The sequence below is a fragment of the Osmerus eperlanus genome, chromosome 5 (assembly GCF_963692335.1).
Source record: "Osmerus eperlanus chromosome 5, fOsmEpe2.1, whole genome shotgun sequence".
Lineage (NCBI taxonomy): Eukaryota > Metazoa > Chordata > Actinopteri > Osmeriformes > Osmeridae > Osmerus > Osmerus eperlanus.
This window is the reverse complement of record NC_085022.1, coordinates 14,431,222-14,449,717: the sequence shown is the minus strand read 5'-3', so window position 1 is coordinate 14,449,717 and position 18,496 is coordinate 14,431,222. Positions and strand designations below refer to the sequence as shown.

The following is an 18,496-nucleotide window of genomic DNA, read 5'->3' as shown; positions in this document are numbered from 1 at the left end:
TTTCTACCTTTGCTCACTTAAGTCTCCCTCTATTCCTGAGGACAAAGAGACAGCAAGAGAAGGAACCCTGTATTATCCTTCCAGCAGTACATTCCATTCAGGGCAAGCCAAGATTCCATCAGGTAGCCATGGAACAGGATCACATTTATGACTTCACACAGCCAAGCTGCTGCTGCTGAACAAATGGAGACAGCAGTATGACTCAATTATTCATATGATTCAAATGAAAGAGAAAGGGCCAAATGGATAAGACTGCATAGCAGCTGTAATCCTATATACATCCATTCAGTGGCTTAATTTGAACTTTGTCTACACACAGGAAGAATGATTAATTTAGATTTCAACTTCAATAAGATATTTGCATAGACTTTCCAGTAGCAATTTATTATGTCGAAACTGATTTTTGCCTTTTCTGTCCTCCATTTATAGATCTACCTCAACAGTAATTTTCCCAGACCAATGTACAGTGGCTCATTATTCCATTGTGCTTCTGAGACCTTGAATAGAGTGTCATCAATGGAAAAGGGCACCGAAATGAATTCTGACTGTGAAAATGTGTCAGCATCACAGCCACATCATTGCATACCCTTTTCTATGAAACTGCAGCCTCCCTTACAGCAGATATGACAAACATGAAGTTGTCAGCTGTAACTTTGTGTACAGGGATGAATCATTATAGTATAGTGTAGTACAGAGCATGGTCTACAAAGAAAAAAAGCTATAAAAGCTATAAAAACAAGCTCTACACCACATTTAATTCATTTCGAAACATACCAAGGACACATATTGTGCAACACTGTGTAAATACATTTTCTGGTGTTATGTATTCAGCAGATGTTTACATATTTTTGTGAGGCACATGCAACAGACTCTAGGGGGGAGGAGGGCAGTATTGGGCACCTTAGATTTGGCCTTTCAATTTTTTTTTACTGCAGTGGCAGTAAATAATGTCTAAGGCTACTTGATAATGAGTGTTACTACTGCTCACTTGTAAATACATATAAATGTCAGCCTTTCGTTAACGTGCGCAATACTGAAAAACCAAGACTGTGATAAGAGTCTCTTGTTGCACATTCAATTAAGAACCACTGATTGGTGTTCTCTCTAGCGTACTTTCAAAACTTCCCTTCCATAAATTTGCACCAAAGAGGCCCTGTCCAAAACGACTGGTATTGGTGAACATAATTATGTCAACATTTGGAATTGAATCAAGCATCTGATCATTGCTTCAAAAGGTAAACATGCATATACTATTTGTAACAAAGGTGAGTCCAAATTTATTTCACAGACAATACAACTATTTTTTTACACTTAATGTAAATGCATTTCATGGGTGAGCCATGGACTGTTATTTGTGTGGTTCTGTAATGGTCCTGCATCCTCTCAGTTTGCCAGCAAACTGAGGGGTGGAATAGTAAATAGTTTCATTGTAGTTTCTTGTGTGTTAGTACATAGTTCAGACCTCAACTGAGTACCTGTAGTGTGTACTGTTTAACCAAAATCGATTAAAAGTTCATTAGATATCAAATTTTTCTTCGCAGATGAAATGTCCATTTTCCTCATAGTCGTCTCGAGTGACCACCATCTCGTCAAAGTCAGGGTTGTCCGCTAAAATCTTTCCTCCTTCCCACGGGTAAGATATTGGACTGGGTAAGAAAACAAAGATCATTAGTAATCTGTGGCAATTCATTTGTGTCAGTGCCATTGTTTTTTTACTTATAGTTACAGACTATAATGAGACTAGGATGATATAACATATTTAGGAAAAAACGAGTTAGTACTTAAGTTCCTAGTGACTTCTCTAATTATCTTCATACCACAGTATTTAAAAAATGTTCTTCTGCTCTTGGCTCTTTACATTTACATGTAGTCATTTATCAGACGCTCTTTGTTTTAGCTAGTGGTTTAGTGATGATCGGAAGATTGAGTACTTTCATTATGTCTGTCTGTGTTGTGTACTGTGGACATGCCACCTTATATGTCTGTCCTCTGCCATCACACAGTCTGCAGTCGTACTCACTTTGGGGGCTGAACCACAGACACGTGGAAGTCTGCAGGGGCCAGCGAGCGGACCTCCTGGTACACCCGGTCCCTGAACCCCGGGAACAGCGTGTTGCCTCCCGTCAGGATGATGTTCTTATAGAAATGAGGCTGCATCTCTGACAAGCACGACGGGAGAAGAACAGGAGCGTTCCTCTATCAATACTCACAACACGCACTGAGATCGCAGACAGTCGTTGCTTTTTATCTCTCTCCCTCCCTCTCCCCTCTCTCTCTCCCCTCTCTCTCCCCCTCTCCTACCTTCTGGCAGGCTGTTGATAGAGTTGACCAGAGCTTCGGGGATGCCCATCTCCTGGATGCCGATGTCCGAGGGGTGGAGGAGCATCTCGGGCACAGCAAAGCGCTCGTTGGACAAGCGCAGGATCTGCTCCCCCGTTTTGTACTTGCCTGTGAAGTTCATCTCTTCTCTGGGCTGGAAAACGTCAGAAAGGCAGCACGGATGGTAAACACAAGCAGCCGTTTGACTGGCGGGCGACAGTGGAAAGAGGAGAGCGCAGAGGCGGGCTTATAAGTGAAGGTGTGTCCTTGCCTTGCAAAAGCCCTTTTTAATGGAGCTGAAGTCTGGTAGTACGTAGTCTCTCATCACAGTGTTGTCCTCCCCTTTCAACCTGGTAAACACAGGGAACGTCAACGTTGACAATCCTTCTATTACATTTCTTTCATAAAGCACTTATCCAAAGTGGTGTACAAATAGTGTATATAGTGCATACAGTACGTACGGCAGATAATCAAGGACCCCGAGTGCACATACCGAACCGATTTTTCAGTGCTTAGTGCCGAGGAACGGTTTGTATTTTAACCAGAAACAACGATAACATCATGTCAACTATCACAAATCTGGATAGTGTCCAGATTAGATGATACAAGGAGAGACCCCAATACAGTAAGAATCAGTAAGAATGGGGCGTCAGGTGGCTGAGCGGTGAGGGAAGCGGGCTAGTAATCTGAAGGTTGCTAGTTCGATTCCCGGCCGTGCCAAATGACGTTGTGTCCTTGGGCAAGGCACTTCACCCTACTTGCCTCGGGGAGAATGTCCCTGTACTTACTGTAAGTCGCTCTGGATAAGAGCGTCTGCTAAATGACTAAATGTAAATGTGAGAATCTACTTACTGGGCTATCTCCATGTCTTTGTAGAAGTCCTGGGAAACATAGCACACATCCTCCTTCACTTGGTTAAGAACATGCGTCTCGTCCATGACATGAAGCTGTCTGTGAGGAAGCAAGTTGGACTCCACTCACATCAACAAGTACAGGCAATTGCATCTTATTAAGTATGTGTACTTAACTCAATACTGGAATTCCAACGCAGGGAAACTACTGAACATCCTACAGTTAACGTAGACTTGTCATCAAGTAACATTACTCACCTATATGAGATAATTTCCTTTAAATGATTTGTCAGTAGCTTTCCTCCTACGTTGATCCTAAGAACCAAAACACAAAATGAAACTTAGGGGCAAACTGTTATCGAGTACCATCCTCTTGGAACCCCCCTCGCTCTTTTTAAAGTGTGCTGACAAACCGGCATATTCCGTCCTTCATTTTCTTCCCCCGGCAGTAAGGGACGATGTGTGTGAAGGAGAAGCCACTGTCTACCACGATGCAGCACAGCTCCGGGCTGTTCTGCTGGAAGTAGTGGTGCGCGCTCAGAGACCCCGCTGGAACACACAGAACAAGCCAGGTCAAACGTCTGCTTCTAAACGACACTAAACGATAATGCTAATTCTGAAAATACATGAAGCCATTGCAGAGCTCCAGTGTCGCTTCACTCGAAACAATTCACCATTGATTCTCAGTGCTGCTTGGAACTGGTACTCCTCAAATAGGATCTCGTTCATAGATTCCTGGATAGAGGTAAAGTTGAAGTAGGGCTCTGTGATCACTATACTGGTATCTGCAAAGTCCACCTGAAACAGAACAGGTATTTACAATAAGCGAGGTAGCCCATTCCCACCTGGCAATAGCAATGTAAAGTGTTCAACAGTGAGAAAGCAAAGCTGTTAGAATGTGGGGTGCTGTTTGGAACCTTAATTATTCTTTCAGGACTCCACCAATTTTAGTAGGTGCTTTTATACATGTAGAAATTCCAGTTGAAGATATTAAGAGTATCATAGAAAATAGAAAAAAAAACGGATGAAATGGGACTATGCACTGTTTTAAAAAGAGAATTACCACCTTGAACATTTCTTTTCCGAATAGATGGTCCCATACTTTTCTCTGGACATCCCAGTTGACAAGGTAACCCTATAATTGACAAACATCGTTCATTCATCCTTGAATTAAACCAAAACGCTTTTATATTACAAACATGCAGCCAGAATCATGTTGGGACAGGTGATGTTAAGATGCTTAGCTTACTTTCTGGAAAGGTAGAATGTAGAAAAGTCCCGACGGGTCCTTTATTTCATCCAGTTGGTTGGCAGTAAAAGTCTTCAGTCTTGACGTCTTGGAGCGGAACTGACAATTTGGGATGACGCTGTTATTAAAGTAAGAAAGAAAATACATCAGTCTTTTGTTTTTAAATAATTATGACCCAATATGTGTTGGCGAGTGGTGGTGCGTAGCTAGCTAGCTAACGCGTTAGCTAGCAAGCTAGATAGCATTTACCTGATTTTTTCGTGATTATATCCAATCTTAGCGGTATAAGCTCCATTGTCAAGAACTAACGTGGTCATACTGTACTGTAATATATTTGAGTCGTTTATCTGACGACTATTTAAAGGTGCTGTATTTTATTCCCTCATACAAGTAGGCGCAATGTATTTGCACATGAAGCGTTTGTCTGCGCCTCCTTCTAAACCAATCAAATGCCACAATTGAAGTCCTTCGAAATAAATCAGCCTAAGTGAAACACAGGTCGTCCAGTTATTTCCTAGTCTTACGAAAGCAAGCCATTTTCACCATAAATACATGACAACGGGTTTGAGTTTAATTTTATTATAAAAATATTTATATTGAATTTACATAGTGACTTCGATCAATATAATGGAGCTCTTTGTATTTCACATGCTGTTACACAGCATTATGGTTTTACCAACAAAATACTGTCTATTTCAGCCAAATCACAATGCTCCAAAGACAAAATAATATGGGGTGGAAACACATTTGTATTCACATGATTCATCCATTGCTCAATTCATGAAGGGTGCCGTTTGTACACTAAGGTGCAAAACATTTGCAATTGCAAGTCTTTGGCAATGATAAACTACCACAAATGACCGCACTCAAATTCAATTTTTCAAACGAACAAGCTAGATTTGTTAACCCCTAATAAAGTCTGTTATTAATCATCATTGTAAAGCGACCAACATTGGTTTTGTTACTGGTAATATGGCCTGTAGCGAGACTGGTCTGGGTGGTGGGGGCCGGGCATCTGGCCCTGGGGTGGGGGTCCCTGCATGCGAGGCGGGCCCCTGGGGGCCGGCCACATCCCTGGACTCAGTCCCCCTGGTTGGTTGAAGGGTGGGCTGAGAGTGCCTTGGTCCTGCTGCATGGAGCTGGGGTTGTAGTGGTGTGGAGGGGGGCCGTTGACTGGAGGGGGCCCCCCATGCTGTGGCAATGGACCTGGGGGGGGTGGATGATTCATGAAGGGGGGCATCTGGTTCATGATGTGGCCCGGGGGCGGGGTGAGGGGTGGGGGGCCGGATGTCATTGGTGGGGCCTGACTGTAGACCATATGTGGTGTCCCAGGGCCTTGGGAGGGGTGCTGCATGGGATGGCTTAGAGGAGGAGGGGGCGGAGGGGGCGGGCCATAATGCTGAGGCTGAGGCGGGGCCATCATGTGGTGGGGGTGTGGCTGGCTTGGGTAGTCTCCTTGGTGATGGTGGGGAGGGGGCGGTCCTTGAGCTTGCTGGGGGAGGGGCTCACGTGAAGGGGCGGGGCTCCCAGAGTCGTCCTGGATGGGCACGGTGATGAGGTTGCTATGCTTGCGCGTGGACACTGTGGAGATGCGGAAGGTCTCCTGGCCTAGCGGGGGTCGCGGGGGGCCGCCAGGGCCCAGCTCAGAGGAGGACGGGGTGGAAGGCGACACGGGAGGAGGCTGGCCAAAAGGATCGTGGCCCTGCAGCGGAGGGGGGATGAGAGGGTGCGGCTTGGCCAGGTGCGGGGGCGGGAGCAAGCGAAAGCGGTCCTGAGGGTCGGAGGACGCCGGGGGTGGGTGCAACGACTCTGGCCTGGGGTGGCCCCCTCCTCCACCTCCAGACTTGGCTGCTTTCATGTGGCGATGGTTGATGTGGGCCTGCAGGTCCCTCTGGGACAGGTAGGTGCGCTTGCAGCCCTGGACGATGCTGCACATGTAGAGGGAGCCTCGCAGGCACTGCTCAATGCGCTGGACGGCGTCTGTGCAGCTGTATAGGGTCAGACTGAGCTTAAGGGGTTTAGAAATGGTAGTGGAGCCGGGAACATACACAATGCATCAACAATAGGAAAGGCATACTGTAGTCCATAGACCAAAGATGCCCACCCACACAGGCAGGGGCGCACACACACACACAAAAGTTTAGGACTGACCCAACTCCGGTTGCTACTGCATGCACAGCTTGATTTGAAAAACAAGCGGACAAAACAAAAGCATTAACTATCAACTGCAGTTGATAGGAAATAAGGCCATTTAATTACATTTAGTCATTTAGAGAGCGTCTGCTCTATCCTAATTGACTTCTAGGGACTCAAAATACAGATTGTAAGTAACAATGTGACATATACTAGGCTGACAGAAGCAGCTACTTGGAAGACTACTTATCAGGTATTCATAGAAATGTAGAAAAGGTTTTATTTACCCTGGGCACATTTTGTCCATCTTCTTCTCGTGGAGCACAGCACAGTCGTGGCAAAATACGTGCTTGCATGGAATCTGGAGCAGGGTGTTAAGAGTTATATCTCATTGCAAGCTTTATTATTTATTTCAAGTTACAGTGAACAGTTGACCTCTATTATTTGGTTTTAAAGTAATGTATGTGTAATTATTACTAGTATAAGTATGTGATATGACATCCACATGGACCATTTCTCACCATGCGTCCATAGACTTTTATAGGTAGGCCACACTTGTCGCAGAAATGAACTGGTGTCTCATCCTTCTCACCGAGTAGATTGAGCTGCATGGAAACAAGTCAAACTGATTGGAATATATTTGGATAATAGAATGCATGAAAAATGCACAGCATGCAAAATATTGTCAATCAATGGGTTAGAGACATACAAAGTATAGGGCTCTGTGTGAGGTTTACATGAAATTAGAGTATAGTAGGGCACAAAGGAAGTATTTAGAAAACTTGAATCTTGACTAGGCTCATTGACAAGCGGTTTAATCTTTTAATAGTTTCTCTAATTTCATAACACGTGACCACATTCTCTCAAAACTGCTTTACCCTGCTACACCACCACAAAGCTATCGATTCTATGGTGCAGGTAGTGTTTATACTGAGGGTTGGACCTTAGAAGCACTGGCAGGGTGAGATTTAGAAGAGTATTACCTTGTAGTCCCAGAACATAGGCTGTGGAAACCGTCTCTGGCTCCCAAAAGCATCTCCGGACTTGCACTCAAACCTCTCTTCCAGCTTGAAGGCAAACTCATCTAGAAAACAGGCTGTTGTTCATGTTTTGTTTTTAAGCTTTATAAATGGTACATTTTTAAAACTAAAAGTGTTTGTTTACCATCCTCTCCAGGCTGGATTTTGGAGGGTAACCGGCTGGCAGGTCTCTGGGAGCGGGTGACGGGCTTGCTCCGGACAGCTTGTTTCGATATCAGCTTGATAGGAATCCGTCTCCGGACATCCGGACCCCCAAGAATCCCTGGACCATCAGTGCCTTGCATGTCATTGTCTGTGAAGAAAAAGCTGTCATTATTTTTGATAGTCTACACTATGTTGGCTGTATTGTCTTGTTTTATTATTTCTATATATTTCGGTGTAGTGTCAACACTTGATAATTCTGTGATTAGCTATAGTAACGTTAGCTTCCTGTAGCAGGTAGTTTGCTAGCTTGCTACTCATCTAACTGTTGTAATGCACTTGACGCTGCTGCTGCTGTTTAGCTAGTTAGCTAACAACCTAGCCTCAAGCTAAACATAACCTAGCAAACGTGGCAGCTAGCCATAGTTCTCACAAGCTGTTGTTAGGTTTTTATACAAGAATTGTTAGCTACATATATTATGACATCCTTCTCACAACCTAAATAGCTACGCTAGCTAACTACATAGCTCTACACGACTAATCGAGGTATTTAGCTAGCAGCAGGCAAGGCCGCAACCTAAACGTCATGCTTGCGTTCAATTCTATCACAGCTGATAAACAGCACATCACAGCAGGTCAAAATTTAAGCATTCGGTTTACATCATGGAAATAACAGACTATTTCCGAAAACAAAAAGCTACGTAAAAATGCACATAAGTGAGAGCCCTACCACTTTGGTCCATGGTGATGGGCAAATGTGTAATGTTCAGTCAGACACAGTGACAGGTGGGAGTGTACACCAAATATACAGAAGTCTGTCGTCACATTGTGATCCAATATCCTTCCAAAAACTATAATGCCCCAAACTACTTAAAGAAGATGACTTCTACAACAAAACGTATAATATAGCCAAAGAAAATATTTTTGAGCGGTTTTTCTAAATACATATTGGAAAAATGAATGGGATTTTAGCATTAGGAGCAGGTAGTTAATTTGATTTGAATACGACTGTGCCTAGTGACGACGAGTTTGGTACTCAAAGAACATATACACACAAAAAAATCCTTGTGTCTCTCCTCTCCACGCAATACATTTGCTTCTAGCATTCTTGCATATGGATGATTCCGCTGGTCCAGGTCTCAAATGAAAGTAAGGGAGCCATATAAACTACTGAAATGCAGCAGGAAACCAACCAAGGTAGTGTGAGGGCCACTACTTGATCCAGAACTTTCACCAGTTAACATCCCTTAAACAGCGAGGATTAGTGGAAATCAGGTGTTTAAAGATGTTTAATGAGAAACCATGCTTGCAAAATATAGTTGTAAAACATTGGGGAGTCATCCAAAAGGGAAAGAATAATGACAGGCTCTTTAAATTTTCTCTGAAGTTATGAAACTACAAACAATCCCATAAACATCAGTAGTGCTGAAATTACCCTGAGTGACTGGGGTTTTAAACCAACACACAGAGGAAGAGGATATGGATAAGGCTGAGGGGAAACAGACTAATGAATACTAAACTGTTTAACTTTCATATACATCACTGTATGTATACTGCTGTATTCATACACTTGCACAAAAAGACACACACTCATAATCCCATACATGCACACACACACACATATACATTGTCATTGCTGGTCCTCATAGAATACTTTTGCCATGGCGAGGGCCACCTTGTGGACCTTGTTGTCTTTGGCCTCTGGGCCCATGTTGGTCCAGGCCAGATCCAACCAATATTGCTCTGTCCGGGTCTGGTACTCTGACAGAGATTCCGGCGGCTGCACAGGGGGGTGGTCCTCCTCTGGAACACACACACACACACAGCCTATTAGAACGATAGAGACACACACACAAAGACATTCACAGATGCACACACACATTTGGTGCAGTCGGCAGGAATTCTCTGAGACACTCAGTAAACAGACACAAGTAGACAGCTTACCATCTTCCTCATCTTCATCCTCCTCTTCCTCCTCGTCTTCCTCCTCCGACCCAGACTCATCCAGCCACTCCTGAGTCTCTGCAGGGGAAGAGAGGTGTATTGTGGGTCAGATTAATTTGATCACTTGATAAAACCAAGCCTCGAAGCTCACTACCATGGTCAGACAGGTCAGTGATTCCAGGATCTATTATTCCTACGGTCAGGGATTTCAGGGTCAGGGCAGTGATTTCAGGGGCTGTAATTACCGAGTCAGGTCAGTGATTTCAGGGTCGGTGATTTTAGGGTAGTCTGTGATTGCAGGCAGGTACTCTACTCACTGGGGTCCATGTTGACGAGAACCTCCCACTGCTCCATCTTGTGCATGTCCAGACAGTAGAGGTCGTTCAGGGTGAACTGTCGATCTCCCACCTCAAACATCCCCCCGTACAGGTACAGCTTCCCATACTTCACTGTTGCCATGGCACTGGACCGGGAGCACGGCTCCACCAACGCTGCTGTTGCACCTTCCTCATCATCATCATCATCATCATCCTCCTCTTCTTCTTCGCTCGCTTCCTCCATCCGTGTCCCAGGGATCACCTCTTTGATGGTCATCACCGTCCCGTCCTCCGTGACGATCTCCTTGACGACCTCCACCGGCCCTTGAGCTGAAGATCCCTCGCCCTCGTCTGGCCCCGCTCCCTCGTCTGGCCCCGTCCCCTCAGCCCCGCCTTTCTTCCCCCGACGCCGTTTCTTCTTCTCTGACTTCCCTCCCTGGAGACAGAGAAGCAGAGATACGTACAGGCAGGAAGAGTTATAGACAGACAGGGAGGCAGGCAGGCAGGGATAAAGATAAGACAGGTAAAAAAAGGAAAAGCCCTTCAGTGACGTTTGTACACCTACTCAACAGAAAGTCCACGTGTTACCATGTTAGCCTCAAGGTGATGAGGCTGCAGATGGAGCTGGTACCTTGAGCTGAGCAGGGAACCAGCGGTTCTTGTTGATGTCGTACAGGTAGAGGTCGTTATAGAAGTCACCTTCCAGCGTCTCCTCCTCCTCCTCGTCACACACGCCCCCAAACAGTACTGCCCGCCCTCCCAGACCCACCGCCAGGGAGAATCCTGACCTGGGGGGTGGCTTGGAGCCAGAGGGGCTTACCCTGGACCAAGACCACTTCTCTGAGGGGGGTGGCAGGATGGACATGTAGGAGGTGGAGCGAGAGAAAGGGGAAAGAAATATACACACAGTGATGTGTATGTGTGTGGAGGAGAAGGGTGCGTGTGTGTGTGTGTGTGTGTGTGTGTGTGTGTGTGTGTGCAGGACGAGTGGGTGCTAGTACCTTGGTCCTCCTTGCCCTCTCTTTTCAGCAGAAACATGTCAGAGTGGATGGTGCCCTTGTCGACGTCCTTCTTAGCCCTCTGTAACACAAACACCAGAGAAAGCGGTATTACAACAATACAGGCAGAAAAAAGGAAAAGGCTTACACACACGCACACAATTAATCCCACTACCCACATGTATAACAGCCCCACACAATAAAAGCCCACTCCACACACACTTAAAAACAAAACAAAAAAACACACCACTTTAGAGTATCCCCCGTAGATGATGACGCCGGAGCCGTCGGGGGTGGAGGTCATCTGGCAGGCAGAGCGCGGGGAGGGGGCGGAGCCTGAGGGTGCGAGGCGGGACCAGGTGAAGGAGTCCAGGCTGAAGGAGTAGACATCGTTGTAGTAGATGAAGTCCCTGGAGAAGAGGAAGAGGAGGTGGAGTGAGGAGGGGGGACGATGAGGAGAAGGAGGGGAGAGGAGGAGGGGGAGTGCGGGGGAAGAGGAGGAATAGGAGGGGAAGAGAAGAGGGGGAGGGCGGGGGGAGTCATGTATAAACACATAGAAATACAGTATATAAATAAGCCTGGTATGTATGTGAAGCAGTCCTGTGTACAGGAGTCCTCACCTGGCACTCTCGTGGAATCCTCCAAAGACCAGCAGCTGTCTCTTACTGAGGACCATCCTGTGACCACTCCTCCCTGTCGGAGCTCCTGGAGCCCTGGGACACACACACACGCACACACGCGTGCGGCTCCATCACTCGGTCAATCTATCAGTCACCTGTGTGTTCATCACCTGCATGTATGCATCACCTGTATGTGTGTATCTACCAAATGTATGTATGTGTGTGTCACCTGTGTGTGTGTGTGTGTGTGTCACCTGTCCACTCACTTGATGAGCTCCCAGGTGTGTGTGGCCAGGTGCAGCACCCAAAGGTCTTTATAGTGGTAGAACTGCTCCCCGTCCGGAGAGGCAAACTCCCCCCCGAACACCCACAGCTGCCCCCCTCCCTGAGGGACCACCACCGCCTGGGGGAGGGAGAGGGGAGGGGTGGGGTGGGGCGGGGACAACAGTCTGTATCTATAGTATCTATGAAAACTCCACAATCTCTTTTGAGCTGTGCTTGGGCAGAGGATGCCCTCTGCTGTTCAAAAAGGAACACTGAACCCCGATAGAATCACGCTTCCATGAACACGGTAAGAACCGTAAAACAGCTCAAGCGTGACTGCAAGCAGCTGTAGGATGAGACAAGGGGAAAAGAGGGGCGGTTGGATGGAAAGAGAGGGAGGGAGGGCGAGGTGTGGGAGGTTACCTGGTGGGCGCAGCGTCGAGGCGGGGGGTTGGGGATGTCTGACTTCACCCAGGTGTTCTTCTTGATGTTGTAGAAGAAGAGGTCATTATACAGATATGTCTAGAGAGACAGAGAGCGAGGGAGAAGGGGAAGAGGCCAGGGGTCAGTGGTTCATTTACAGTAAGTTTACACAAACACATAATTTACTGTGGCAGGAAGGTGCATAATATAAACATATACGGATCTTAATTTAAAAAGTAGAATGTATAAATAAATAAAAAAGTCTGACACTAAACAATATGTAAGATATGACATTTTACAAAAAAATATCTAAAATAGGGCAGCATAGTGCAATAATAGGGCAGCATAGGGCAGGTGTACAGAATACACATCTGGCCTTATTGAGAAGAGGATAGGACAGGCTGTTTGTGGTACAGAAAAGAAACAGGTTTGTGGTACAGAACAGGAAGTATGTGGTACAGGACAGGAAGTATGGTTTACGAGACTCACCTTCTTCCCATTGAAGAACTCTCCTCCAAACAGAATGAGTTCGTCCTTGTCAGGGTGAGCAGAGAGAGAGGAGTTCAATCTGGAGGGTGAGGGCACACAGTTAACCCTGGCCCCTGACTCAACAACAACCACTGGCTGTTACTTGGAGGTAAGGGGTGGACTGGGGGTGTTACCTGGGAGAGGGTGGTGGGCAGGACGTCTCTACCACCTGGGTCTTCTTGGCATCCAGGGTCTGAAACTCAGCTATGAGCGCTTCCAGGTCCTCCTGTCAGTCGGCAGTGAGGGAGGAGACGTATATTAGACCCAGCCTAGACAGACGTGTCATTTAATCACAGATAAACACGAGTAAGAAATTTAAGAGAGGGTGGAACACAGGTGTAGGTAGCTCGCCTACCTCCTCTCGTTTTGATCTCTTGGTAACCTTCTTTTCCATTTTCGAAGCGGTCTTCACTGCCCCCTTTACTTTTTTTTCATTTTTGCTCTTTTTGCCCATGTTGGCAGCGTTGTTCTACAGGCGCTTTTATCTAAAGCTTGTAATATTCAGAACCACATGGAAAAATGCTAAATACACCGCACATGTATTTTCACTGCCATAGTATCAACAACCAACGTGCAGTGAAAGTCCTGCTCGTCTTCGCGTGTACACAAAATACAACAGCGCCATCTCTAGGACAGGGTGTCTTACAAAAATATTATAAACAATCAACGAAAGGCCATTAAATTAGTCTTAACAAACGAAATCGTGTCGCTTAATTTTTTATTTCACAGACAGCTGTTAGAAGACATACAGAAACGTCCATATTCAATATCTAATGATTGAAATAGGGCAATACAAAGTGCTTAGGCTGCAGGTCTCTACAGCCACAGGTATCTGGTCCACACTTGAGTCGTGGTTCAGGTCAACAGCGTCCGTCACTCATGCAGTCTCAATATTCCTCCAGGGTGTGTGGAATGTCTCAAAGGGGAGAACTTGTGAGGGAAGTATCTGTTCTCTGGAAATCCTCTGACAGTGCGCAGTGTCAGGTGGCATGTGTGGCAGTCGCACCCTCGCTCTAATTAGGAGCCATGGTGACTGGGGGAGAGGTTTGGTGATGGGGGCAGCCTGCCCTGCTATTAGGGAACATCTTATTACCCCCCTACCTGGAACCTCACAGGGTTGTTCTGAGAAATCTGGGACGTCAGGTGTGTGTGTGTGTGTGTGGGGGGGGGGGGGGGGGGGGGTCTCGCACCTCACATGGTGAAGCTGACTGGTGTCATGGTCTTGTAATGAATGTCGACTGAACTTCACAGTCCTTCACGACTTCACCTGACTGACCACAGCGGTGGAACCCCACCAGGGTCAGGGTAAATCCAAGCGTAGCTGACAGGACTCCAATGTAAAGGCCATGAAGGAGAATGTCTGACCATCAACCTTCAACCCAGTCAAACACAACAGTGTCCCCAAGCCATGTAACTCATATTTTCCATGTACGTATCTGCTCAGTAAAGCTCTTAATAGGAATGGACACTCCCACTCTCTGTCTCTCTCTCTCTCACACACACACACACACACACACACACCTACACACATACAAACACACACACACACTGAAACGAGGCGGATATTATAATGATCAGAATCTTGCTGCAGAAATGTTCTCATTAGACCTCTGCACCTTCCATCCATCACCCCTGACATCTGTGTATGTGTGTGTGCCTTCTGTACATTTTCACTTTAATCAGCCACAATATGGTACATGTGCCAAAAGACCTGAGGCACACAAAGTATATAGCATAATTAAATATATATATAAATAAATGCTCTATCCCTCTGAGAATTCTTCAGAGGATTAAAAAAGACGCTATTTAGACACGAAAAGTAAGTGAATGAATGCATTTGAACATGATAGGCCACATCCTTGATCCCAGACTAGCTGTGAGCGTTTTGTGATATTTATAAAAGTCAGAGTTGTGCTCTCACTGCCTCTAGAGCCCAAACACATGACTGCGCTGCCCTCCTCACTCCTGATTCCTAACCTTTCTCTCTGAGGAAAGCATTGTAAGATATCTGTAGGAGTGTTTGTGCCGGGTGAGTGAGTGTGTGTGTGTGTGTATGTGCATGCCTGTGTGTGTTTATGTGTGAGTGTATGTGTGTTGTTCTGTGTAAATCTTTGACTAGAGGGGGTCATAGCAGTCACACTCTTCATCACGAGAGTCTCTCATGCCTGACTGTAGGGCTCTTCTACTCTCAGTCTCCACCCACTACTGCAACTTCAGCTCTGACGGCTAACACAGTCACCTTCTAACAGACACAGAAATAGTGTCTGATCAGAGCGTGTTATGGGTCGCTAGCAATGTTCAAAAGCTTTAGTTCAACAGGTTTATTCAGTCCTAGGGATTGGTCTGATTGTTATTTGATATTTGTCATGCATGTTTCACTTTTTTTTCTCATACTGATATGAATAATGCTAGACAGCAAGGATTCTACCAATTCTTGTTTCAGTTTACAGAGACACATTTTCTTTTGAGTTGTATGACAAAAGAGCAAGAAAGAGATGGAGAGAGTTAAAGACAGAGAGCGAGAGAAAGAGAGAAAAAGAGAGAGAAAATGGGAAAGAGGAATAGGAAAAGAGAGAGAGAGAGATAAAGAGAAATAATGACAGGGTTCTTGTGGGTGAATGTCCTTAAACACAGTGTGTGAGTCACCCTGAATCAATAGATCACACAGGCCTTGTGCATCTTTCTCCAAAGATGCTGATGAGGACGTGACTAGAGGCCTAGGGCGGATATGAAGCAGGGATATAGCGCGATAATCTATGTTTGGTTTTAAAGATTTGGGTGTATAGCGTTGATAAACTGAGGAAATGGCTTTCGATTCATCCGTTGCCCAGAAACAAGGCAGGTAGTGGTTCATTTCCACATCCAAACACAGACGCACAGACTCACACACATCCATATACACATCCACAAATCATGCACACGCACAATGTAGGAAGACAGGGAGATGAAAGGTCAGGTGTTTCCATGGTGATACCGGGCAGGCATCTGCAGCTGTTGGCACTACCCACTAGGGATCGCCCTGGATCACATCGGGTGACATTCAACTTCTCACACAGGAAGTTGAGCAACCATTTCCCGCTAACCCTTTTATAATGTGTTCTGCGGTTGTACATGCACACGTTTTTTTGTGATGTGTTCTGTTGCTCTCTTCACTGTTGGACAGGGGCGGCGCCAGATTTTTTTTATGCAGGTGCTGAGGGGGTGCTAGATCATTGACAGGGGGAGCTGCGCAATTATATATATTATATATATACTGTATATATAATTTATTAATAGTATTTAGAAATACTATTAATAAATGGGCAATATTTATGGGGGTGCCATCGGGGTGCTTTCTTGGCGGTGCTGAAGCACCTGCTAGCGCCTCCCTTGAGCCGCCCATGCTGTTGGACCTTGACAATAAGATGGTTTGGCTGACCCCTTTATAGAGTGGGGGGAGGGAAGGAGAGGGTCAGGTCAAGAACCATCAACGATAGCAAAATGGAGAAAGTTGACCATCGCTATCTCCTTCTACAAGCAGGGTTAGGCTGACTGAAAACAGATGATGGGCAAGTTATGAGGTTTAAACTGGGTTGAAATTATGAGGTTTACATTTGGTTTAACCCTTGTGCTGCCTTCTGGTCACATGACCCAAAGGTTCATAACGAACCATCGTTGTGTTTACCCAATTTTACCCAATACAAAAACAAATACAAATAATTTTCTTTTAACCTTTGCAATGTGGGGGGTCTGAGACAGCCCAACGGTTGCCACAGTTACACCACCACCAAGTGCTCACAACTTGGGGCTTGTGACCTTCCTTCCCCAGCACTCTCATTGGCCTGCTTGGTGCTGAGCAGTATGTAATAATGACTTGCAACATTTCCTTGAGTTTACTATATTTGGTAGACCTGAACAGACTGTGGATTCCCTGCTGTGGGGAGGGTGTGAATGCTGCTCCAGGTCTGCACTGCCTTGCCACAATTCCCTGAATGCAATAATGCCACGCTAGTTAGTGTTCAACATGATTTAGGTTAGTGACCATCCCTGCTCCATCTGGGAGGATATTACCGGTCTGAGAAATAATTAGACTGTCGGGGGGCCACATAAAATGTGCCCAATTCTGTGTCCTGTCTTTTCACTGTTAGATTTAGAGCTTGTACTCTCTGTCCCTGCACACAAAGCACTTTGCTTATCATCATCAACGCATTCTGGAGATTCTTCTTACTGTATGTTAGTTTTATGACTTTTTTTCAAACTCTGGGATTCCTCTTTGGTCTTACGTGTCAGATGTTTAGGTTTCTAGGGTTATGTTGTCCGTATTTAAATCAGAATTAGCATATAATTGCACTTAATGCAAAAAATTATGCACTTGGCACATCTGAGATGAAATATACGTCTTGTTAGTCCAGGAAACTCAAACTTGGTCAGTAAAGAACCGGCTGTGCTGCTGTCACCCCCAACAACACATTTCACATTAAGTGTGAATGGCCAACCTCAATTGCCTGATTTATTGTCGGTCTTATTGGATTTCTGTTTTCCTCCCAGGTGGGGTTTTATTGATTCATATCCTGCTTTCCCACATATCCATATCTCATGATCTGATCCTTGTCACTGTCCCCCCCTCCACTCACCAACCTTGCTATCAAAGTCAACTTCTCATCACAGCTGCCTTCACTGTCCACTCCAACTCCGGCCGGCGCTGTGTCACTCAGTTGTTCTTCAGACTTTAACATTAAACATGCCCAATGTAAATAACATTCATTGCAACCATGCCAACACGTCACTTTCACACAAATAAACCAACCTACATCTACTGCTAGATCATCTGGATCATCCACCAATGAAGCACACAAGGAGACCTGCAAGGGAACCATCAATAACATCTTTATTCTTCTTACAGGTAGAAGATATCACAACATAAAACCGCAAAAAGAAGAGTTGAGGCTAATATTGAAAAGGTATTGACTGATAAATAAGGTATGACTGATGGATAAGGCAGTGATTGATAGATAATGTATTGACTGGTGAATACGGTATTGATGGATAGATAAGGCAGACGTGAGGACGAATGACACACGATACACAGCTATTTGAATACACTGAGTGTGGAGGTCTGAGTGCAGTCATTCTTAAGTCTCTGCCAAGTCATCTGATAGGTGTGGTCTAGACATGGGGGTAAACCTGTTCATCTCAGGCGTGAATCCAAAGAAGAGGTCTATTACTGAAAGGTTGGGCCACTGGATCACTTGATTCAGTGTCTTCTGAGTGTGAGTTTAGGTTTGCACTATAAAATATGGTGTGGTCTCTCCTGATTTAGAACCCATATCCCATGCATGTTCATGTCTCTCCTGGTTTAGAACCCATATCCCATGCATGTTCATGTCTCTCCTGGTTTAGAACCCATATCTCATGCATGTTCAGGTGTCGGCTGTATCAGAACTCAGATTCCATCTATGATTTGGACTCGCCTGATTCAGAACCCAGATAAACAAACTCACATCCCCAGCAACCAGTGTCTTGCTTAACCCTCGTGCTGCCTTCGGGTCACATGACCCAAAGGTTCATAACGAACCATCGTTGTGTTTACCCAATTTTACCCAATACAAAAACAAATAAAAATAATTTTCTTTTAACCTTCGCAATGTGGGGGGTCTGAGACAGCCCAACGGTTAAAAGAAAATGCTTCA

At 45.5% G+C, this 18,496-nt stretch overlaps 3 protein-coding genes across 3 annotated transcripts; all 3 read right to left on the bottom strand.

Moving 5' to 3' along the window:
* Nucleotides 1–572: 572 nt before the first annotated feature.
* On the bottom strand, nucleotides 573–4,866 carry actr6 (actin related protein 6). Its single transcript, XM_062461839.1, has 11 exons — nucleotides 4,669–4,866; nucleotides 4,420–4,537; nucleotides 4,237–4,305; nucleotides 3,845–3,968; nucleotides 3,584–3,719; nucleotides 3,429–3,485; nucleotides 3,172–3,270; nucleotides 2,591–2,669; nucleotides 2,302–2,473; nucleotides 2,021–2,159; nucleotides 573–1,646 (listed from the first exon to the last, which is right to left on the bottom strand). The coding sequence occupies exons 1-11, from the start codon at nucleotides 4,734–4,736 to the stop codon at nucleotides 1,517–1,519; spliced, it is 1,191 nt and encodes a 396-aa protein (XP_062317823.1). The 5' UTR covers nucleotides 4,737–4,866; the 3' UTR covers nucleotides 573–1,516.
* Nucleotides 4,867–4,982: 116 nt separating this feature from the next.
* LOC134021229 (E3 ubiquitin-protein ligase Hakai) lies at nucleotides 4,983–8,606 on the bottom strand. The gene is made up of 6 exons (XM_062461837.1): nucleotides 8,464–8,606; nucleotides 7,717–7,884; nucleotides 7,536–7,636; nucleotides 7,074–7,157; nucleotides 6,840–6,913; nucleotides 4,983–6,422 (listed from the first exon to the last, which is right to left on the bottom strand). The coding sequence occupies exons 1-6, from the start codon at nucleotides 8,474–8,476 to the stop codon at nucleotides 5,381–5,383; spliced, it is 1,482 nt and encodes a 493-aa protein (XP_062317821.1). The 5' UTR covers nucleotides 8,477–8,606; the 3' UTR covers nucleotides 4,983–5,380.
* A 398-nt stretch (nucleotides 8,607–9,004) lies between these two features.
* Nucleotides 9,005–13,407, bottom strand: klhdc4 (kelch domain containing 4). Its single transcript, XM_062461836.1, has 12 exons — nucleotides 13,183–13,407; nucleotides 12,962–13,053; nucleotides 12,789–12,867; nucleotides 12,300–12,398; nucleotides 11,879–12,015; nucleotides 11,613–11,705; nucleotides 11,240–11,402; nucleotides 10,996–11,074; nucleotides 10,626–10,834; nucleotides 9,995–10,430; nucleotides 9,678–9,755; nucleotides 9,005–9,536 (listed from the first exon to the last, which is right to left on the bottom strand). Exons 1-12 carry the CDS (start codon nucleotides 13,279–13,281, stop codon nucleotides 9,364–9,366), a joined length of 1,737 nt encoding a protein of 578 aa, XP_062317820.1. The 5' UTR covers nucleotides 13,282–13,407; the 3' UTR covers nucleotides 9,005–9,363.
* Between the last annotated feature and the right edge of the window lie 5,089 nt (nucleotides 13,408–18,496).